Source organism: Electrophorus electricus, chromosome 4 (assembly GCF_041902795.1).
Source record: "Electrophorus electricus isolate QZ-2024a chromosome 4, ASM4190279v1, whole genome shotgun sequence".
Classification (NCBI taxonomy): domain Eukaryota; kingdom Metazoa; phylum Chordata; class Actinopteri; order Gymnotiformes; family Gymnotidae; genus Electrophorus; species Electrophorus electricus.
In genome coordinates this window covers 27,827,614-27,852,637 of record NC_137500.1, presented here as the reverse complement: position 1 = coordinate 27,852,637, position 25,024 = coordinate 27,827,614, and the positions used below count along the sequence as shown (strand labels likewise).

Here is a 25,024-nt window from a genome sequence, read left to right as displayed (position 1 = left end):
ATCATATATACTGTAATAACTGTGCAGAAATGTGTGGCTTCAACATAAAAACCCCAACATGTATCAGGTTACTCTGAAGCATTTCCGCTGCCAGACGTACTACCACATCTCCTACACTACACAAATAAAGCTCTCCTTAGTCTCCAAGTCACTTTGTATTCCTCAGCAAGCTTCTGCTACTCAGGCAAAAGCAATCAACAGTAGATCATTAGCCAATGGGATAAAGAAATTAGACTTGATTGAAAAGGTAGAGAAACTGTTGTGATAAGAGGCATTATGAAAGTAAACATGAACTAAGAGCCATTCAGAATGTTCCCATTACAATATAAAAGTTTTATGAAAAGATGTTTTGAAACAAGAACTTTACTTATTAAATTAAAAGTGACTACATTATTTTAAATCTTGCACTTAAAATAATTAGATAAGTTTTATTTAGATATTTCACAATTTATTGATTTATACATATCATACTACTCATTTATATGTTTATGTATTTCACTTATTATCTAAATTTAAATAAATTCTCTTATTATTTAAAATTGGCACACATGGCATCCCATAGTCAGCCACTGAAGTACTTAGCATTCTGGGAACCGAATGTGCAAGTCACCTGGATTCAGAACCGGGGGGACGAGTGCCTTCCAGAGGGGACTCTTAAAGGAAATCTGTGCACTGTTGCTGAGAGTGCAGCAATATTTCTTTGTGTATATGTGTATCGGCAGGTCTGCATGATAACCAACACTGTGATAGCACTGTCTCAGGTATGTTGGTGAACGCTCTCTCTCTCTCTCTCTCAGTCTCTCACACTCACACTCTCACACACACACACACAGACAGACAGACAGACAGACACAGTCCTGCCCTCTTTAACGGTGCTGTGTCCTTGCTGAAGATGAGCGACGGTGTGAAATTGGATCCTCTGCTTGGCACTCTCATGCCTCTCTGCTAGGTTCCATTTGAAGGAGTAAGGATGGAGGGACCCAGGGACTGTGGCCCACACAACGCGGCATGGGGGTAATGGCCCATCCCAACCTTTCCCTCTCCTAATATTACTTAATTGCCTTTGCAAATCATGCTTCCCAATTTCCTGGCCTCGCCCTGTAACAAACACCTTATTTCTCCACACTAGGTTATTGCAGGTTTTCATGTAGAAAAGAAATATGGTGAGAAAAGATTCATAGACATGCTGACGTCCCTGTCACTCACGTGGTAAAAGCAGGGTTAACCTTGGCTCCCAGGTAGTACGAGTAGAGGATAAACATGCCGATCATGAAGGCGAGGAAGACCATGATGAAGAGCACCATAAATTTGAAGATGTCTTTGACGGTGCGGCCCAGGGAGATCTGCAGTGGGCCAAAGCTCTCGTTGGCAGGCAGGATGTAGGCTATGCGGGAGAAGCTCAGCACCACGGCGATGGCGTACAGCCCCTCCGAGATCAGCTGCGGGTCGGAGGGGAGCCACTTATCCCGGGCTGGAAGGACATACACATGCTGGGCTCACTACTCGCTGTAGGGATAAACATCCACTCTGGCAACCCTGTGCATGATAAGATAGTGATTCTGATCTCAGTTTTACTAATTCCAACTGCTGACCCCAATTTCAGTTGCTTGACTTCCTAATTAGGTCAGAGACAGTTTAAAATGTAAAAAGTTTGCTTAGATAAAAATACTTACTAAGTTTATCAAAGTTTTTTTTAGTTTGAAACTTTTTTTTATACATTATTGAACTGATATTTAGAATGAACTGTTAATTATTTAGGTGAGTAATGTCACAGCTGGTCCCGCCTAGCATCCTTGTCTCCATGGTTACCCTGTCTCATGTCTTTGTTTTGCTTAACTTCCTTGTTGTGGTTCTGTTTATTAGTGTCGTTTTCTCCACCCCTTATGAGTTTCACCTGTATCTTGTTTAGTTCTCATTAACCCATGTATTTAATCCCTGTGTTGGCCTCAGTGTGTTGCTGGTCATTGTGTTAAATCCTAGGTGCTGTCTGTTAATCCATGCCTTGTCTGTGTTATTGTTATTCCAGGCCTCTGTCATGACCTCTCCACTTGTGTTATTATTCTAGCCTGCTTCCCCTTTATTGTGTGCTCTCATTTCTTTTTGTTCACATGTGTTCTTGTACGCTGTGTTGGCTCACTGACCTTGGACCGTTCTAATGACTCTGATTATGGATTTTCCCTTAATAAATCTCACTCTTCACAGCGTGTGTGTCTGCCTCCTGATCGTTGCACGTTACAAGTAATCTGTCCACCCAGCCTAATTAGTTAAGTGTCGAGGTACATGAAATTAATCGGTAATAAACTGCAGACAAAAAAAAGAAAAACCTCTATAAATGCAAACTGTCCAGCAGAAGACCCAGAACACCCAGAGCATCTAGCCCCCCCTCACCGTACGTGAAGTACTTGATGTCAGGTGGCAGTGTGACCACGGACAGGTCGGGGGCGTGGATCTTCTCGTCCACATACTCCTGTGCCTTCATGGCTTGCAGGAAGGCGAAGAACCGTGCGGTGAACGCTGCGATGAAGATGGACAACATGCCAAAGTCCAGAACATTCCACAGCTGCAAGACATATTCCCGCGGCCCCTCTGTCCACAGCTCCTTGCACTCCGACCACATCATGCCTACATGGGGGTGGGGACAGGGTTAGCGATAGGGTGGAGAGGGAAAAGGACTTGGATGTGGTCCACTGCAGAATGCTGTGCACTTACTCCTCACCAGTTAAAAAGTGGTTGAGCAACCAAAAGAGAGTTCTGTCTCACTGACTGAGTCCATCTCCTCTCTCTCTCTCTCTCTCTCTCTCTCTCTCTCTCTCTCTCCTCTCTCTCTCTCTCTCTCTCTCTCTCTCTCTCTCTCTCTCTCTCTCTCTCTCTCTCTCTCTCTCTCTCTCTCTCTGGGTGTGTGCGTGTGTGTGGAGTCAATGGATAATAAAAAAAAAATAAATCAATAAGGGTGTTCTTGCATGGTATTTACTAGGTCGTGTCCTTCCCTTTTGAGTGAGTATTTATGTCACTGCTGAGAGTAATATGCTTTATTACAATTCATCTCTGCTTAAGAACTGACAAGATGATATTTAATCAGATCCAGGATGACTTAAAGCACAGAGAGAAACTGCTCATGAAAGACACTACGCATTTACATAGTAGTAAATGTAGGTTTAGCTGATGTATTCCTGGGCTGTTGCTTGAGTTTGTATTTCAAAATCACTTCACTACTTAACGTACGTAATGGAATCAACGCCTTCACTACTGAACACACGTAATGGAATCAATCCATTCACTACTGAATACATGTAATGGAATCAACACCTTCACTACTGAACACACATAATGGAATCAACAACTTCAGTACTGAACGCATGTAATGGAATCAACCACTTCACTACTGAATGCACGTAATGGAATAAACCCCTTCACTACTGAACACACGTAATGGAATCAACCCCTTCACTACGGAACACATGTAATGGAATCAACCCCTTCACTACTGAACACATGTAATGGAATCAACCCCTTCACTACTGAACACATGTAATGGAATCAACCCCTGCACTACTGAACACATGTAATGGAATCAACCCCTTCACTACTGAACACATGTAATGGAATCAACCCCTTCACTACTGAACACATGTAATGGAATCAACCCCTGCACTACAGAACACATGTAATGGAATCAACCCCTTCACTAGGGAACACATGTAATGGAATCAACCCCTGCACTACGGAACACATGTAATGGAATCAACCCCTGCACTACGGAACACTGGTCCTTCAGCAACAGATTAAATGCCCGTGCTTGGGTATACACACACTTCCTGTTTCCTCTGAACACAAAGGCATATAATAATAATAAAAATAATTTTATTTCTATTGTACTTTACAAGGGCTTTACACAGAAGAGATTTAACAGAGTTCACAGGTCTCCAGTGTCTCATCCATACTGAGACAACGTCTGCACCATAAAAGGTTTGGAAAGATGCAGGACACCTTATCAAACCTCAAAATGATGATCTTTTCCATTGAGCTATACTGCCCTCTTTTAAATCATTACTTTAAAACAGTGTTTTGAAAATGTTTTAGAGAGCTTCTATTAGTACTGTGTATCTATGCAATAAAATGAGTCCCCTGCACTACAGGACCAATCTTTTCTCCATACACACTAAACACCTTCTCTGAAAAGGTCTTGGAGTGTCCCGAACTAAGTTTATATTTTTTGAACATGCAGCACTACAGGGGAAACTTTAACATCCAATCTCGCCAGTCGAATTTGTCTCGCAGCAGTGCAGTAACCACCATGGCCTGTTTTCATCCTTGATGGTCGAACATGTCACCAGTTTTCTGAGTGATGTCTTTCCACACCCAGCCACTCAGCACCCAGGCACCAGGCTTTTGATGTGGGTACCCATTAGTGGGAAGAGCGCAAACCTCAGCAAAACAGCAGGACTCATTAGATCCTCAACCTACTTGGAAACTCTGTAAACTACCAGAACACAAAGATCATCTCAAAACAGGCAAAGTGCACACTCTAATATTCAGAATAACTTTAATGTTTCAATGCTTTGGGGGCCCATCCAGAAGCTTCACAGTTTCCTCGTGTTCCACATCTTGGAACTTCAGAAGATCTTCAGTGTGACCTTTGTGACTATCAAATGCTTCATGCAAATGTTCTCTGATAAAAATGTTATTTCACAAAATGCAAAACATAATAAATTTCACCTAACAGTTAAACCTGGTGTGAAGATTCTCACTGAATGCTAAGATCAATGGCTGGCTTTGGAAAACATTATTTGGATAAAGCAACTTTGGAAGTTAAAAGTTGTTTGAATATAATACTAAAACTGACTGATATGAATCGTGAAGTGTGATTGCGTGCGGGGAGGCTGCTGCCCACCTGCCACCCAGATCATAATGAGTATCTCTGTCCAGGTGAAGCGAGTGGTCTTCACCCTGAAGATCTGGAGCGGGTGATCCGTCACCGTGATGTTGGGCAAGGTGGTGATGCCCTCGAAACGGTCCGACGCGTTGAAGACGAGCAGACACAGGAAGATGATGAAGGAGGCCGCATGCGCCACAAACTTCATGAAGGGGCTGCGGAGGACTTTACCCAGCTTGAGGAAACACACACACACACACACACACACACACACACACAGATATACACACACACACACACACACACACACACACACACACACACAGATATACACACACACACACACAGATATACACACACACACACACACACACACACACAGATATACACACACACACACACACACACACAGATATACACACACACACACACACACACACAGATATACACACACACACACACACACAAACACACAATATTGCATCAGGTAGTGCAGGTAAAAATGCAAGCACTTTTCACCCTCTACATCAATTCCTTATACTGCCTGATTTAAAGCAGTACTGATACCAGACAGGACCACAGACACCTCTTTGGAAGTGCCATTATCTCAGCTCATTAGCTCAGGCCTTCAGCAATGAACAAACACATCATAAACTCTGCTTCTGCTGGGAACACAGAAACCAAAACCTTTCATCTGGAATTATTTAATTTACTTATAATGTCAACAAAACTAACCTTTGACTCAGGACTTGTGTATTGTCTTGAGCTATTGAAATTAATTTAATTTGAGACATGACTATCTTGCAATTTCAATCAGTCTCATTTTGGCGACTACAGTCCATGCACCATTGAGTTTTCGGCAGCATACAATGTCTTATTCCTCTGATTTTTGGATATTTGTCTTTCAGTGGCAAATCTGTCCACAGTCCTGCTGACCCACAGAACACATGCAGTCAGTCTCCTGGCTCCTGTTCTCGGGTCCGTTTTCAAAAGCCCCCTTTATCTGTACACGTTTCCAAGAGACAAATATCAGAGATTGCAGACAATAACAGAGGCAGCTGCACACAAACTAAAGAACTCATGCTTACTGAGGCAACAGTTAGCAGTTACGTTAAATATGAAGTCTACATATTCAATAGGTCTTCTACAATCCACATGGTTCACACAAACACACACGTCCCAGCTTCTTGGAAATTTTGTTGGAATGGCATGGTGGAGTTTATTTTAATCCACTATTCCATCATAACATTTGCTCACAGTGACATCTATGGTCAGCAGGAAGAAGAGTCGAATGACATCATAACAACCCATGACATCGAGGTGAAAACAAACGGTGACATTTTCCTCTTAGGCTGGGTTTCCACTTCCTATTTGACATGCATCATAAATGAGATCATTGTACAGTCTGAGCAGACGTAGAAGGTCATCATTTTGTCCTACGAGTGCTGCAGTTCCACTGATGTGGCATGTTAGTGCTAAAAAAAGATGTAAATTACCATCAATGAAGAAACAAATAATGATCTCAGTGGAGAAGGAACACCAATATATGATCAGTAATATATGTGGTGCTGCTCAATAACTGTATCAAAGATCCAATAATCTAACATAACCTTCATTTCTCCATCTACTGGTGCAGAGGACACTGCCACATACATGATATACTCTGAACTGCACAAAGAAAGAAAAATAGCAGTTTACAAGATGAGAGTCAGGTGTATTCCCAGTGATTAGTAACAGGTAGAGTCAGGTGTATTCCCAGGGATTAGTAACAGGTAGAGTCAGGTGTATTCCCAGGGATTAGTAACAGGTAGAGTCAGGAGTATTCCCAGGGATTAGTAACAGGTAGAGTCAGGTGTATTCCCAGGGATTAGTAACAGGTAGAGTCAGGTCTATTCCCAGGGATTAGTAACAGGTAGAGTCATGTGTATTCCCAGGGATTAGTAACAGGTAGTGTCAGGTGTAATCCCAGGCTTCAGTAACAAGTAGAGTCACGTGTATTCCCAGGGATTAGTAACAGGTAGAGTCACATATATTCCCAGGGATTAGTAACAGGTAGAGTCATGTGTATTCCCAGGGTTCAGTAACAGGTAGAGTCACATGTATTCCCAGGGATTAGTAACATATATTTTACGCATCTTTTCTCAGAGTCCCCACAAAATAACATAGCTTTAGGCTAACAGGTCTAGTCCTTAACTGGGTCTTACCTTACTGCATGGAGCAAACCAGTAGCCCACAGCCAGGAGCGGGAGGCCCAGGGCCACTACCAGCACCACCAGACACTTCACAGCAATGGCCTGCTCCCGCAGACCAGACAGGTTCTCGTACCAGATAGTCAACAGCTGTTGCTGACAGTTAGGATGAGCCACAAACTGCAGAGAGGAGAGACATGTGTGTGGGCATGTGTGTGTGAGAGAGAGTGAGAGAGAGAGAGAGGTGGGGGGGTTCAAACAGAGGTAATTTCTGTAGTGAACTATATAACTGTACAGTCATGACCCAGAATTGAGGTGTATCTCAGGATACACCATCTCTCCAACATTATTCTGCAATTTCATCAGGACTGAAGAACCTCTTCCATTCTAGTTTTGAACTTTTTTGCTTGCAGTCTTTACAGAATTCAGAACATGAGTAAATGAACAAATAAATGGTGGAAGCAATATAGTCAAACCAATTAAAACAACTTAATCAAACTAATCAAAATCAATCAGGTTTTTCATTAATAAATGAAATAAATAAATAAATAAATAAATAACTCAAATCTTTATCTGCAATAAATCTGTGACCATTCCAAAAAAATAAAAAATAATAGAATCACTTACAGTGTGTATGGAGTGTAGATGTACAAAACATTTTAGTGTTTCCACTGTTTCTCTTGAATTCTGAGGGAAAGAGGGTGTGGAAGTGAGGTGGTGGTGAGGGGGAGGATCGGAATGACGGCGCCTGGAGCGTAGGGGACACGCTTACAGGCTTATCACCTTGTCTTTCAGGGAAGGCCAAGACCCTGCGTGTGCTTTTTCCACACGTGATGCGCCCATTAGCCTACAGTGCAGCAAATATGAAATCAATCCCTTCAAAAGAATAAACATATTCATTAAAACTATATCATACTGCCATTAAATTAGACAAAATTAATTATTTAAAATATTCTCTAGCAAATTAATGTGACTCTGCATCTTAATGCATAGGCAATGAAGGGAAAAGACAATAGAGAGACAAAGACGTAAAACACATAACTGAATGATTCAAGGAACACTGCAGACAGGAAGTAGCCACAGCCTGGTGGTACAGTGCTCTAGATCTCCTGAACAGGAAGTCACTCACTGCACACAACCCCGAAGTCTCCAGTCATCAGACCAATCTGTTTACTGATGACAAATTTGCTTCAGGAAAGTTAGAAATGTTCAACATTTAGCATCATATTTGATCATATTGCTAACATTAGCTAGAGGTGGAATTAGAAGCTAATCAGTGCTCATGTTTACAAAGTCTGAGCAAAGTCTTTTTAATTTACAGTATGTACACTTAAAAAATTAAGAAATATAGTTGTTCAAATATATACTTTAGTCACACTATTTTCTTTCTGAAAATTAATTGTGATCTTGCTCCAGCCACAAAAATAAGACTTTGTTTCAGACTTGTAATCTGGATCAGTATGATTCTGTTCAGATCACAGAAAGACCAACACTCACAATTCTTTCCTTAATTTATACATTTTATGTATCATTACACTGCCAAACTCTTTGTGAACCCTGTGGATGGTTACTATCAGTGCTCAGGTCAGTGCACGCGTTGGGTCGGGTTCCAGGTTCAGCAGGAGTTTCTCAGGGTGATGACATCATCTTGCTGATTTTGCACTGTCTCGGTACCATGGCAACAGAAGAGGCGAAAGTTCATAAACACGGACCACATGGACGCGCATGGTTTGCTCAGACAGACGTCTAGTCGCTTGCATGTTAAGTAGGAAATCTAGAGAAACAGACAACGGTCGAAAGAAATCCCATTAACAGCCCTGATTTGATTCCGGGGAGATGGATCACAGCTCTGGGGAATGGAGGAGACAGGGAGAGGACGCTTGTCAGCGTTTGGGCCTGCACGCTGGGAGTGCCCCAGGTCAAGTGCTGAGAGTCCTGAAGTGCTGAGAAATGGCTCTCGACTCAGAGAATCAATGGAGCGGACAGGGCTGAGGACAGAGTGAGTAAGAGAGGGGCTGGACCTCATCTCTTCCAGAGGAGAGAACGCGACGTAGCGATGACCATGCTATAAATGAAAACCGCCGTGCTGTTACCAACAGTGGCAGCAAAGGAAAGCGGGAGGGGTCCTCCTGAACATTAGTCTTCACCATCGCCATCGGCGTCGTCATAAGGAGGTGAGCTCGGTGTCCGAAAAAACGTCAGAGCACAAGTGAGGTTGTAAAACATTGAGGAAAATGGGCACAGTGAATTAGCCATAGAACTAATCTAGCTATCATTACATATCCCCTTCATTATTATCTTATCATTAATTAAATGAAAAATATCACAAATGACAGATATCTATAACATGCGAGCGCTATATAAAAGATATAGATCCTTGCATTATCATAATTTGTAGGAACAGTACTGAACATTTATTATAAAGCAGAAGTGTTACTCGCTTAAGTAATTATTTCAAAGAACTGGCTTCAGCTAAAGGTGCTTTCTTCATTAAAATGCTCTTTCTTAAGACTTCTCCATGGTTATGGATTTAGCACTGGTCATTCCGAGACTGACATTGAAAATGTAAATAACTGGTTCCTGGCAGGTTGTAGAGCTGATGGGAAGACCGCGAGAGCAGCGCAGTGCAGAGGAATGCTGGGATATGGGGACAGCATGCAGGAGTGCTTGGATGGAAGGAAAGGCAGAATTAAATATACAGCTCTGGGAAAGAGGACGAGCACTCATTCCAAAATGTACAGCAGCCATACAGTTCCCAAGTGTGATTAATGAGGTCCTGATTAGATGATCACCTGATCCAAACCTTATTTAAAACACAATGTGGAAGACGTACCAGAGAGCATGCCAAGACGCACGAAAACTGTGATTGAATATGTGGTTTATAACACCAAATATTGATTTCTGAACTCTTCCCAAATTAAAACAATATTATGCTGGTGTTTTAAAAAAAGAATAAGAACTATTTGAAGAATATGAATTATTTGAAAAATCTGCATCTTTGTGTTTATTTTGACACCAGTTGTCATTTTCTGAAAATAAATGACTAAATGTCTAAATATTTTTATTTGGAATTTTGGAGAAATTTTTATGGAATACATTTTTTATTGTTGTTTTACTCAAATGTGTACATATAAACAGTTAAAGCAGAGAAACTGACAATTTTACTTTGGTCTATTAATTTTTTTCCAGAGATGTACATGTATATATGTGTGTATGTATGTATGCATGCTTGTGAGTGTGTGAGTGTGTGTGTGTGTGTGTGTGCACGTGTGTATATAGGCATGTGTGTATGTATGTACGCATTTAAATGAAATTGCAATCAGTTAAAAATGAAAACATGCAGAGTAAAAACATTTAAAAGTAAATACTCAGTATTTAGTACCTTCCACTATTAAACATCAACTGCCATCTGCAAATCAACAATTTAGCTCTAATCAGATGACTGGTGTCTGCTCCAGTGTAATCTCCACCTCCCCACAGGTGTCCTAACTGGGCCAAGTCAGACAGAGCCAGGCCACTCAGCGTGGAAGCCCCCCACGCCCCCTTGGCTATCTCAGAATGGAACAGAGGCTGGAAAGGTGAATCGGGGGTTGTGCCCTGTACCTCAGTGTGCCCTCTGTTCAGGGGTCGTGCTCTGTACCTCAGTGTGCCCTCTGTTCAGGGGTCGTGCTCTGTACATCAGTGTGCCCTCCGTTCATGGGTCGTGCTCTGTACCACAGTGTGCCGTCGGTTCAGGGGTTGCGCTCTGTACCACAGTGTGCCCTCCGTTCAAGGGTCGTGATCTGTACCACAGTGTGCCCTCTGTTCAGGGCAAAGATGCAGCTCAGTCTCTGGTGCACATAGCTCTGATTAGAGGTAGTAGGTTAATTGTGTGCATCTGATGGGAATAACAGGACTTAAATTCACATCTGTCCTACATACGCTCTGCTGCTTGATATATCAGTGATTTCAAACTATGTCTGGCTAATTACCCTAAAAATGTGAATTCAGGTGAGAGTTCACCAGCTATGAATAACTATTGTAAAGAAGGTGAGATTGTGTAAGTGTTTTTTTTTTTAATGTTGTCCGGATGTAGTCTGGATAGTCGGACGTGTGGCCCTTTCTGGAATGTTCATCATTTAAAACAAATCCTGAAAAATAATGTTCATCATCCGGAGTGAAGTAGTGAGGAGTGAAGGAGTGAGGAGAAGTGTATGTGTGAAGGAGTGAAGTGTAAGTGTGAAGGAGTGAAGTGTAAGTGTGAAGGAGTGAAGTGTATGTGTGAAGTGTAAGTGTGAAGGAGTGAAGTGTAAGTGTGAAGGAGTGAAGTGTAAGTGTGAAGGAGTGAGGAATGAAGACTATATAAGGTCTTAAAAGTGGTAAGAACAAGTGTCTACTGAATCCAGCAAGAGTCTCACAGCCAATCTAGCTGATAAAATATTTTGCAAATCTTGGTGCAAGCACTTTGTATTTATTTTTGTTTGTTTGTTTTGCTCCGCCACTGAACAGAGGACTGAAGGGAAACTGCCAGGCTGCATGACTGTAACGTGGAGCGGTCAAGAGGCAGATGCATATGAGAAGAGTGAGACTTATTAGGGAAAAATCCAGAATTTTAATTGTTAGTACGGTCCAGGGTCACTGAGCCAACACGGAGAGTCTGGGAATACGTAGTAAAAAAAGAGACAAAATCACAGAATAAGAGAATAGGGGAAGCAAGAAGGAACACAACTTACACAAGCAGAAGAAAAGACTTCCAGAGGTTTAAAAACATGACCAGCGAATACTACAGCGACATGGAGTCACATTAACCAGCCACAAGACTGCACGAACACAGGGATTAAATACCTGGGCTAAGGAGGGCTAACCAGGAACAGGGGTTACAAACAAAAGCGGGGAAACTCAGGAAGCAAAGCAAAACAAACACATGAGACAGGGTAACCATGACAATGGAGACGCTAGGGAGAGTGCTCTCATGTCTCTGCTGCCTCCTCACACCCAGAGGACAGGAGCCATTAGAAACACCTGACAGCAAATCAGTGATGGCTGAATATCACTGTGGCAGGTTTGAGGTAGAAGGGAACCTGCACTGCACATTTTCTGTCACTTTGATTGATACTGTCCACTTATCAAGAAAGAAAGACCTGTTTATATTAGGTAAGCCTAAAATCAGTGAAGTGTTATCTGCATTAATAAATGTACTATTCTTTATTAATAAACGTACTTCATGATCAGTACTGAACAACATAAGATCATCTCCTTAGAAAGCTGCTAAAGTTCTGATTTTGTACAAAACTTCAGAAAATGTTCAATAAAATGGCCTTACAAACCCGGTACTGCGTCGTAGGTTAAAAAAATCTTTTTCAAAATGTAACAAAATTGTCCTTTATGTCCATTACATTTGATCAGTCTGGGTGTTCTCCTCACCAGCGTCTGCTGTGGTACATAACTGTGAGTGTAATCACAATCACTTTTCACAGCATTGCCTCATTACAGGAACACACATTTATATGTCAGTACTGCAACCTGCTCCTTGGAGGGTGGCGTCTCTGGTGAAGAGGAACCCTTCATCAGAGCACTCTACCCCGATCATGCTTTGTGTCGCGTTCATTTCACTTAGCTGCTGATTAAACCCCGGTGTCATCCCCGCAATCCCTGCATGTGTGAGTGTTTGAGTGTGGGCGTGTGTGTGTGCACGCGTGTGTGTGGATGTATGTGAGTTACTACATCTGTCCTGTAATTAAATGAAGGATACGAGCATAGCAGACCATCACCACCTAAATTCGATGTGGCTATACTGTACACTGTGCTGGGCAGTACCCTGTACTATTCTGCCTGAATGTTGTCCTGCTATTGCTCTGAAATTACCCTGAAGGACGCTTGGGCGGGACGTTCACAGGCAGCAGACAGGAATGTAGTTTTCCCACTTTCCTGATCACAAACATCTACCTTGTACCTACACTCACTTGTCACATGATTACATAGACCAGTTGCCATGCAGTTTGACAGTCTGTTTCCATTCATCACTGGCGTGTTTTTGACTGCAAGGCCACTGGTGACCAGATGTTATGACACTGACATGGTAGTGACACAGTAGAAGCTCTGGTGTGAGTATCTCAGCAGAAGGGTCATCTGTTCTGTGCTCAGAGACGCACTGCTGATAAAGAACTGGATACTGGATTGTGCAACAGAGGTTTTATAGGCACTAACTATACACCTGCAAATTGTGTCTAATAAACACATATAATGTATACATTAGTAAGCATGTCTGACTGTACAGTCACTGCAAAAGGAGAGACTGAGCACAGACTGATCATATGGTGTGGAAAGGAGCAGTACTAATCACACAAATATAACACACAGCAGAAGGGGATTGATAACGGGGTCCAGAGGCTGGGGGCTGGGATTGATTCATAAAGGGGTTCAGTGTCAGGGAGCTGGGATTGATTCATAACGGGGGTTCAGTGTCAGGGAGCTGGGATTGATTCATAAAGGGGTTCAGTGTCAGGGAGCTGGGATTGATTCATAATGGGGGTTCAGTGTCAGGGAGCTGGGATTGATTCATAATGGGGCTCAGAGTCAGGGAGCTGGGATTGATTCATAATGGGGGTTCAGTGTCAGGGAGCTGGGATTGATTCATAATGGGGCTCAGAGTCAGGGAGCTGGGTTTGATTTATTAAGGGGTTCAGTGTCAGGGAGCTGGGATTGATTCATAACGGGGGTTCAGTGTCAGGGAGCTGGAATTGATTCATAATGGGGTTCAGAGTCAGGGAGCTGGGGGTGATTGATAAATAGGCTACAGTTGCTTGCCTTCTTGACTTCATATTTGATGGCCAGTTTGACTCTGCTGAGGAGGGTGCGGTGATGCTGTCCCTCCTCCAGCTCAGCTGAGATGTCTCCGTTCAGGATAGCCTCCACCTCCTCCGTGTCCCTACACAGGTCCAACACACCCACCACAAAGTCTTTGCACTGCATAGACAATTTCCTGTAGTCATTCTGGAGAGAGAGAGAGAGAGAGAGAGAGAGAGAGAGAGAGAGAGAGAGAGAGAGAGAGAGAGCAGGATAAGTTAGTAGCAGGAGACGTACATCTTTTCCTTCCCCAGTACATGGTTTTCCACATCCATAAAGAAAACAGTGAGGCCATACACAGACACTCCGGTCTTAAGTCTTGCCCTTAGCACTGATAAAAATTGCTCTATTCCTTTTCTCCAATGCACTCTAAAATATACGTTCCTTCAATAAGTGAGACAACTTTGTTGCAAAATTCAATTAAGGACCGCAAGAAAGAAAAATGTCCTTGAGAACATATTTTGTTTAAAAGCCTTTGAAATCAATGGGAGAATGGAGAGTTCCTACCTCATCAAAACCTCCCTTGGTTATTCCAGGGAAATGATTACTAGCAATTCTACAATGAGAAAATGAGATAACACTATCTGCAGAGGGGAGTAGGGGCATTCGTTACATGCCTTAGCCCTCCTAATGAAATACCCCTGAAAGCTAAAAACCATTGCCACAAATTATATGCTTCATAGATTATTTTATAACAACATTACACACCAGAACTCTGCTCCATTTTATCAATGACTGAAATTAAAAATACATTATGCTGTCATGCATTTTTAAACATTTTACATAAAAATATACATGCAGTTCCATTCGTAGTGTCAAAAGACAGATAAGATTGCCAAAATATGTACGCAGAAGCAAGAGTCCTCACGGGCCTCGATTCACTATTTACAAGAGTCAGTTTCCCAAAACCTCATCAGACAAAGTGCAGAACACATTTGCTTCTTTTCCTCTCCTATAATTATGCACAAAATGCTTCTTCTGTAATTGTTTGGCAATTACCATTACTACTACAATAATTACTATTACTACAATGATATGACTGCTGTTATATTGGTAGCTCAGTGGTTAAAATACTGGTCTATTTATTAAAATGTTGCTGGTTCAAGTCCTGTTGCTACTGTTGGGCCCCTGACCAAGACCCTTAACCCTCAATTACTAAAGTGGTGTTCGGACATAATTGCAAGTCAGGTAAATATATTTCTGAACCACCTAGTTTACTGGATCCCATGATTTAATCAATGTAAAATGTTAAAGGATCCCAAATATTTCAGAGTGGAATGACCGAACACCCACCAGGAGCTCTTGTAGAAAAAGTTAGCATGCAGCCCGAAGCTTCTCAGCAAGTCACCTCACAGCTACGTGTGTCAGTGTGAGAAGAGAGCATTTAGTCATGCATGCCCAGAGCACCATCCTCTCTCTCAGAGGGTGAGCCTGAACCTTACAGTTCGGATACACTTACAGGACACAGAAGGTCCGAGCTTCGTGCATTTCACAGTTACAGCTGTAAATCTGCCACTACTGGCTCCAATATTTTACCCTAAAGTTCTTTGACTATACTGGAGTCCTGTACCCCTTCAACATTAGATCAGCCTTTATAAGCTCTGGTTTTGACTGGTCAGAGGTCATGTTTATTACCTGCCCTCATGCAGGTATTTGCCAAGTTCTTTAAGTACACAATTATACTGGAAATACAATTGTAAGTGCTATATATATAAACTATATATGTATATATGTGTGTGTGTGTGTGTGTGTGTGTGTGTGTGTGTGTGTGTGTGTGCGTGTGTGTGTGTGTGTATGTGTGCGTGTGTGTATGTGTGTGTGCGTGTGTGTGCGTGTGTGTGTATGTGTGCGTGTGTGTGTATGTGTGCGTGTGTGTGTGTGTGTGTGTGTGTGTGTGTGTGTGTGTGCGTACGCACGCATGCGCACACGCATTACATGTACACCATATGTCCAAATGTCCAGACATGACCTTTTTAAAAAAAAAATCAGGTCATCTTTGCTTTCATAATATTTCTAATTCAACAAATGTGCATGTGATATGTCTGCCGGTTCTAGTACAGACGTGATCAGACACCAGACTCATCTCAGCATGCACTACCCTCAAACTCCTGTGACCAGCACGTGGTGATCTTATTTTTATTGCCAAACATTATTGCTCCCGGCAAGGATTGTGTCACCTCTTCAGATCAACAGGCACCCTACCCAGCATTACAGCCAAACCAATATCTCTCTCCGCATGACAGACATCAGAACCCAATCAATGAGGGGCAGTTTTGGTGTTAGTGCAGGGCACAGTAATACACTGGATCTTTCAGCAGTAATAGTTTCTGTCCAAAACAACATTCTCAGAGCTGAGCTGTGACGTAGAGACTGTAATGCCTGCTGAATGTTCTACTGTCCAAGGCTCTGTTTACCTTCACAATCATTCCAGCAACCAGCACACAGGCAGCAGTGATGCTGGTGCACACTGGGAATCACCTCCATTCACGTTAACTGTGTTATGGAGTTGAACGCATTTTCCAGTTAGACACTGAAACACCTAGTCACAGAAACACCAGCAACACACAAAGAAACACTATAGCACGATGCCAACACACACAGAATCACAATACCAACACACCATGAAACAATACCAACACACACAGAAACACAATACCAACACACCAAGAAGCACAATACCACAATACCAACACACAATGAAACACTACACCAACATACCAAGAAACACACAGAAACAATACTAGCACACAAAGAAACACATAAACAATACCAACACACAAAGAAACACAATACCAACATTCAAAAGGTTGCATACATTTTGCATGAATGACTGATTTTCATGTTCAAATATTAACACCACAAAGCTGTTACTTTTGGGAAAAAACTAAAGCATATGCTAAACTCTGAATTACTGCTGGAATATAACCTCATGTATAACGTAACCAAGACAGCTGCACTACCTTAAACTCCTTCTCGATGTTGGCCAACTTGGCAAGTTCATTGCTGAGCTCCAGGGCAGTGAGGACAGGGTCTTCACTGGAGAGCGACAGGTACGCAGGGCTGGCCAGCCCTCGGTATGCGTTGATCCGGGAGCGCGAATGGCTAAAAGAATCCTTCTTCTGCTTCTCCGTGCAGTCAGAGCACTTGCAGAAGTAGTCGTGCGGGCGCTCGATGCGGGCGCCCCTCATCAGCAGCATGTGCACCACCTCGTACTTCTGGCAGTGCGCCGCCAGGATAACGGGTGTGATGTCGGGTGAGAAGCGAGTGCCGTCTTCGTCATATGAGTAGAAGTCGTCTTCCTGCAGCTCGCAGGGACTTCGCGTGAGCCGCTCGCCGCCTGCGAACGACGGGTGGCCCAGCAGGGCCTCCACGATACGCACATAGCCCTTGGAGATGGCCAGCAGCAGGGCGTCGCCAACGCGTGCCAGGTTCTCACGGCGCAGAAGCAGTTCTGTCACCTCCAGGTGCTCGTTGCCCACGGCGAGCTGCAGCCCGTTCTGCCCCATGTAGTCCACGCAGTTGACGTTAAGCGTGCACGACTCCTCCAGCATCTTGCGCACCACAGGTATGTTTCCGTACTCGGCAGCGTCCAGGAAGCGCTCCTCCTCCAGCGTCAGGCTGCTCCCCCGCGAGGTGAACATGAACGCCGGCCCGCGCACCGCCTGGCGCCGACCCTTCTCACGTGGCAGGGTCATCCTCCGGGCGGAGAAGGAGTCAAAGGTCTTCCTGAAAGACAAAGAGACTTGATCAAATTTGCATACGATGCCCGTTCTGCCTTAGCAACAAAACACAACGTGCAGAAAGTGTAAAAGGAAAGTGCAACTAACAATAAGCTCGTCAGACAGTTACGGACCCACTGAGCTCATGCACGGAGAAACAGCTCCCTTGGCTGCTAATGTCAGGATGAAGTGATGTGATATAACACTTTGACACCGGTCAAACAAGTTGCTGCATCTGACCAGGAGCAGATGACGGATATTTGGTTCAGGATATTAGCACACAGAAGGGGGCGGTGGGGGTGGGGCTGAGAATGGCATTCTGGGTACAGAACCCTGTAGACAGTGTGAACTCCTCCTGACTTTAATAGCATTTTAATGAAACACAACAGATGCCACAATCAGACCACAGGTTGCCACCTTGGTCACGTCTGAGACAGTTCGATGAGTCACTGTAAAAGTGTCTGTCTTGGGGTACGCTGCAGATAAAACAGCCCACTATCAGAGAGTCTGCTGTTTTACAGATAAAAATCTATTGCACTGTGTGGTGGAGATTCTGCTAACTATTAGGAACAGTGATAAGGCTTTATTTTGAGTTTGTGTGCAGGTGCGGGTTGTAGAAGACCAATGCCCACCCCTGCACACTAGAACTAATGGAAGCAACCAGATTTTTAAAATTTCTTAGTTCTTCAAATTCTTTATCTTTCTGTGTGTCCAAAGTAGCCTCCATCAAACTATCAATGGTGACATTATTTGCATATACTATATCATGTGTTGGTGTAATTGCTTAAACCACTTAAAGACAAAATCAGTATACAAAGGGCTTTTCTACGTTTGAAATTGAACCAGAAACCCCACAGCTGACAAACACTACAGTCAGTCATTGTTAAACCCCATAAAACTCCAGCAAGTCCATTAGTGCACTATAAACACTCCACTCTTAAATGCTGCAACACACAGCAATACGCAAACACACGCAAAATCCATGCAAACGTCTAAGTGACCACATCCTGAGTGGCATGCATCCTTTAGGTTTGGACATTAACCCTTTCCTTCCCCTACTCAGTACCTTCATATTAACTCTTATATTCTCCCTTTATCTCTACATTCGTTTCCCATTTTATTGACATCCAGCAGTCATGCAGAACCTCTTCCATAGAACCTCACCTGAAATATCAAACGTCCTCAGTGCACACCTGCTCATTCTCCAAACACCCCAGAGCTCAAACACAGTTCCAGAGTAAACGAATGCAAAATGCAATACATACAAATCACACTGCAGGTCTCTGGACTGCATGAGCTAGCCTCCACAAGGGCTTCGCTGGAGGGAGGAAGTGAGCTGCCTGGAGGTTCGGGAGTCGAGAGCCATTTCACTTGGAGCCTGATGTGAACGCCTTCAGTGCTGTCCACGGCTAATTTGGATCAACATTACACCACATTCCGAATTATTATGCAAATGACATTTTTCTCTGATTTTCCTAAATGGTCAATGCAAATGACAGTCAGTATAATTTTCAAGTCATCAACCATTAAGAGTATAAATCGAATTTTATTGAACAAACCTCACAATGGTAACAGAATTTTTTCAAAAATAAAGAAACTCAAAATGCACTGTTCCAAATTATTATACACAACAGTTTCAAAACATTTTATAGGCTGTAAAGAACTGAAAATGGTCATTTGTTGAATTTGCAGCATTAAGAAGTCACATTTAATGAAATCAAGTTATTTCAATTAAAATAAAAAAAATCTTAAAGTTACATGTTAACATAGGACTCCTTCTTTGATATCACCTTCACATTTTTTGCATCCATTGAACTTGTCAGTTTTTCTAGAGTTTTTGCTTGAATTTCTTTGCAGGATGTCAGAATAGCCTCCCAGAGCTGCTGTTTTGATGTGAACTGCCTCCCACTCTCATAGATCTTTTGCTTGAGGATACTCCAAAGGTTCTCAATAGGATTGAGGTCAGGGGAGGATGGTGGCCATACCAGGAGTTTCTCTCCTTTTATGCCCATAGCAGCCAATGACAGATATTCTTACAGCATAAGATGGTGTATTGTCATGCATGAAGATGATTTTGCTACAGAAGGCACGGTTCTTCTTTTTGTACCATGGAAGAAAGTAGTCAGTCATAACCTCTATATACTTTGCTGAGGTCATTTTCACATCTTCAGGGACCCTAAAGGGGCCTACCAGCTCTTCCCCTATGATTCTAGCCCAAAACATGACTCTACCACTGCCTTGCTGACGTCGCAGCCTTGTTGGAATATGGTGACCATCCACCAACTATCCACTACTCCATCCATCTGGACCATCCAGGGTTGCACGGAACGCATCAGTAAACAAGACTGTTTGAAAATTAGTCTTCATGTATGTCTGCGCCCACTACAACCGTTTCTGCTTGTGAGCACTGGTTAGGGGTGGCCAAATAGTAGGTTTATGCACAACTGCACGCCTCGGGAGGATCCTACACTTTGAGGTTCGTGGGACTCCAGAGGCACCAGAAGCTTCAAATGCCTGTTTGCTGCTTTGTAATGGCATTTTAACAGCTGCTGTCTCAATCCGATGAATTTGTCTGGCAGAAACCTTCCTCATTATGCCTTTATCTGCACAAACCCGTCTGTGATCTGAATCAGCCACAAATCTCTTCACAGTATGATGAGCACACCTAAGTTTTCATACCTTAGCCAAGGTACTGCACTATTTGACATTTTTCGCAGCAGAGAGATCCTTTTTCTTTCCTATATTAGTTGAAACCTGTGACCTGCTTAATAATGTGGAACGTCCTTCTTAAGTAGCTTTCCTTTAATTGGGTTCACTTGGCAAACTAATTATTACAGGTGTCTGAGATTGATTTCAGTGATCCAAAGAACCCTGGGACACAATACCATCCATGAGTTCAATTGGAAAACAAAAAATTAAATCTTTATGACACTCAAATCCAATGTGCATAATAACGTAGAACGCGGCTGTCACGATTAGTCCCTCCAAGCTTCCGTGATCCGTGTTTTCCCTGTCTTGTGCATTTTTGTTCCTTGCCATAGTTTCGTTTTCTCCGTCCCTCGTTTAGTTCATGTATTTAAACCCTGTCTTGTTCCCTACGGCTTGCCTGTTCATTCTGTAACGGTGAGTGGTGAGGAGGCGGACGCATGTGCGGAGAAGAGCGCCCTTTATTATAGGCAAATCCAAAGTTTTTATAACGGCACACACACACACACACACACACACACACAGACACAGACACTATGGTCTTGCCTGCAGAATCCATCACGATCCAGACCTCATGCCCATTCATTCAGGAGAGAAGGCAACGTCCGTGAAAAAATCCATTTCAATTTCAGTCAAGACAGCATGCACAAATTACTGGCATTAAGTGAGCTGATATGAATGTTGGCTTTTGATGGGTAACAGTGCACATTTGTTATTACAGCCTAAACTGGACATCCTGTTTCAGGACTGACACCTAAAGCTACATGGATGACTAAGAATATCCCACACCACATTTATAAGTATGCCTGCAAGTCTTCCATCATGGGAGGTGCATTGTGATACAAATTTGACCAGATTACCAGCATAGGCTGACGTAAAGTCAGTGCCTGGGGTCACGCCTGAGAGGGCAGGGGGGCTGATCGAACTGGACCCCACGGTGCAGTGACTGAGTGGTCAGACATGATATATTCATTACACACACACACACACACACACACACACACACACACTATTATTTATAACTCTAAAATCCTAAAACATGAAAATAATTCCATTACAATATATCAAAACACATATTTTATCCAAAAATGCACATCATGCAGCAATGTTTCTAGTGAAGTCAGACATATATTTGTTGAAATGCAAAAAGGTAGTGTAGCATAAACACTAGGTTAAGGTTAGAGGAGGATCTGTATTGTTCTGTGGTGTACTGTTGTAGCTGTGAAGATACTCAGGAAATTTAAGCACCAAAGCAGAGCTCAAAAGCTAAGAAATACGCAAGCAGTTGGATGAATTAAACAAACTTCATAAACTGGATGACACATTTTTTACAGCCTATACTGACACTAAAAATGAAATATTGTGGGACATGAGACGTGGGACCAATTTGACCAGTCTGACACACTTCAATGACTCTAGCTGTCAAATGTAACTCTCCAGTTTAACCCCACAGCTGAACTGCTTGACCTAAAACAACTCAGCTGACGTCATTAACTTTTGATTTGAGGCTTTCTTTTGATTATTAATATTCTTTCTCTCAGATGGATGCTAAAACACTATATGAACTTCTATTGAAGACAGGAATTCAAATAAATTGTAAGATTAAGGAAAAAATCTGACTCATGTAGTGTAGGGTAAACCAGGGCACCTGGTCACTCCCCTTTTTACAAACTGCTCAGGCAAATATTTTGTATTCTTACATTTTCAATTCTTCTCTCTGTACTGACTTTTAAACCTTTAAATAAGGAATGTGCACTTGTGACAAGTTGCAGCAGCAATTTTGTCATCAAACCATTTTGCAAGCAACCAATTTTGCAACAAATAAAAACATTTCATTTTTCAGTTATTATTATAATTTATTATTAATATTACTTTTTACTTGAAATTGAATGAAATGAAATGCCTCTCCAGAAAAAGGCTAGATTAATCAGAAAGCTTCATTATCATTACTAGATCAGGTGTGATACGGCTAGTTAACACAGTGCCAACTACAACTGGACAAACAATATTTCAAATAAATCATTGCAAGTATTCAAACAAAACTGCAATGCTATCTGGATTTCTTTTATTCCAGTAGGCTCTAGGTTATCTGACCTCAGATTTCTCTAATCAGACTCATCAGACTCACACAAATAAATCGCCCAGCCTGGCTGTGCTTTACATGGGCTTACTGTTCGCATGTGACCCACTGGAACCAGTTCTCATTTCAGCTGCTCGAGAACGGCGCAGGTACTCATCATCATCATCATCATCTGATGAAGGGTCATCTAGAGCCTTTCTTTTCGTACCCACCTTCTTTTCTTCTTTGGCATTTTTGATTTGTCCTCGCCTTCCATTTATTTTGGCAAAGATTCGGTTTGGGTTGTGTCTGCCTTTCAGCGTTAACTGCCCTCTTCACAGGTGTATCTGTAAGAACAGCACTGTTTCTTGGCCTGCTAAGCTTTTAACAGCTTTTGAGTTTGGCCAAATATCCGTGCTTGGTGCTTGGAGCTGGCGTTGCTGGGAAATGATGAGGTTAATGGGTGGGGCTTGGTAATGGGCCTGGAGGGGCTGGGGTTGTTCCTATTGGTTAGGGCTGGGATTGCTGCAGGCCTGAGGTTGCTGCTATTGGTTGGGGCTGGGATTGCTGCAGGCCTGGGGTTGCTGCTATTGGTTGGGGCTGGGGTTGCTGCCATTGGGTGGGGTTGGGGTAGCTGCCGTTGGGTGGGGTTGGGGTAGCTGCCGTTGGGTGGGGTTGGGGTAGTTGCCGTTGGGTGGAGCTGGGATGGTGGTGAGGCCTGTGGGTTATTGCTGTGACAACTTGCTCCAAACTTGCCATGTTTGCTGTTATTGTAAATTTTAGTGCAGGACATTAGCAAACGTATAACAACTTATTTCCTTTTCTACCAAGTATAAATGCATAATTGTGGAGAATTTTGACTAAAAGAAAATTACAAAAACTGTAATGTTCCATTATTTATTTATTTTTTAAAACCATTTAACAAAAGCAAATCTGGGCTCACCTCCACTCCCTCTGTGTTTTGCATTTCCCAGACAGGATAAAATAGCAAATTCATAAAACAGATTCATAAAACCTTTAAGTTGTACACCCTGATGTTGGAAATGTTAACAGTGTGACAGTTTGTGACAAGATGCCCTGGTCTCCAAATCTTTGATGAAACAATTACCTAAAGTAGATTTGCATATAATTGTCATTCAGTGTAAAGTCCCATGGGGATTCATACCAAACATTAATTAGCCCTCCTGACGCTGGAACAGTATAATCCACCTGACGGTTATTCAGCAGGGGCGAGCTGAGGCAGAGGGCGAGTTTTGCGTGCTGAACAAGGCCTGCATGACTGACACCTCCGGGACCAGGCACGTGTCCCCGCTCCGCCTCTACACTCCCATCCTGACACGCGGCTTTAGAGATTTACCCTGGAGCAGAGCACGAGCCGTTAGACACGAGCAAACATAATGAACGCACGCGCTAGTTTGTAGTGGTGGGTAACAGCGAACTTCATGTGCTACATACAGGCTATGAAAGATAGCTGTACTGTACTCATCTGTTTCCGTCTAATGTATATTGTCTACGACTTACTCTTTAATGTCAGCTAAGGTCATTTATCGCAATCTTTGCAACTCACCGAGGTCAACATATCACCACTAGCAGCAGCGGCAGTACCCCTGACTTTCATTAGCACGATATTACTGTTCGATTTCTGAAATGTTAAACTGACAAGTGCGAATATTTACAAATATCCACTGGATGGCGCTGCAAGGTCTATACGTCAGGGCTGAGCGATAATCGCTTTGTTCTGAATAATTATCCAGACAGCTTACAGTTACTTCATGAATGCCTTTTCGATGCTGTCAACTGATTCAACAATAATGCAGAATAAAAACCGCAAACTGCATATTCAAACAGAATTCACACGAATTACTGCTAAACAGCCGCACTGGAGATCTCAAATATTATAAAATTGAGATTTATATTTCGGAGAATGCATTAAAAGTCGTATTATTTCAAGAATTTTGATTAAGAAAGCCAGTAGAGCATTCGTGTTCACAGTTTTGTAACAATTTTATGTGTGGTGCAAATATCACCTAATCGATAAGGGGCTGCTTATTCAAATTATCACGGTTCTCAGACGTACTCACACGTTGTATCGATAGCACCCCGACGACTCTCTAAAAGTCTTCACAGACTTCACGTGATGTGCATCCACGCCGCCGTTTTCCTCTTTCCAGCACTGTTCATCTTCTCCCTCGGAAAACGATACCCTTTTCTGATACTTGGATTCCCTACCTTTCGCTGACATACAGACCCCTGCGCTGTCCCCTCTTCTTGTTTCAGTCGCTCGGGCGTGCCGAGTCTCACCTTGCTTGGGTAGCAGAGCCGCCGCCGCAAGCAGTAGTTTGAACAAGTTACATGCAGAGGAGAGAATCCGCTCGAGCCTACTAAGCTAAAGCAGCTATAATCGGTCACCACATTCCCCCTCCTCCTCATTAATCATAGTCGTAAATGAATAGTCATAAAAATGACGGTAATTCTAAGAATTCATGCACGGAAATACTAGAAAAGCACGCGTGCGAGAGACAAAATATGACACAAAATATTAATTAAACTAAGTTTCACAAACCATCTTAAATAATGCAAGGGGGGTTGACACACACACACACACACACACACACACACACACACACACCAAAAAAAAAAAAAAACCCACTGC

At 42.7% G+C, this 25,024-nt stretch overlaps 1 protein-coding gene across 7 annotated transcripts in view; it reads right to left on the bottom strand.

Annotated features, from left to right (window-relative positions):
* trpc3 (transient receptor potential cation channel, subfamily C, member 3) overlaps positions 1-24,745 on the bottom strand; it is a 34,749-nt gene extending 10,004 nt beyond the window's left edge. For 3 of the 7 annotated variants that reach the window (XM_035523700.2, XM_035523701.2, XM_035523703.2), the window contains exons 1-7: positions 24,453-24,745; positions 16,848-17,613; positions 13,849-14,034; positions 7,078-7,242; positions 4,892-5,108; positions 2,389-2,622; positions 1,207-1,471 (exon numbers count right to left, since the gene is read on the bottom strand). In XM_035523700.2, coding sequence (XP_035379593.1) covers positions 1,207-1,471; positions 2,389-2,622; positions 4,892-5,108; positions 7,078-7,242; positions 13,849-14,034; positions 16,848-17,613; positions 24,453-24,613 — 1,994 coding nt within the window. In that variant the 5' untranslated portion in view covers positions 24,614-24,745. Of the gene's footprint in view, positions 1-1,206; positions 1,472-2,388; positions 2,623-4,891; positions 5,109-7,077; positions 7,243-13,848; positions 14,035-16,847; positions 17,614-17,714; positions 17,818-22,483; positions 22,582-22,604; positions 22,740-24,452 lie in introns of those variants that run through there. The other 4 variants (XM_035523704.2, XM_081713041.1, XM_081713040.1 and 1 more) reach the window with 4 other exon arrangements.
* Between the last annotated feature and the right edge of the window lie 279 nt (positions 24,746-25,024).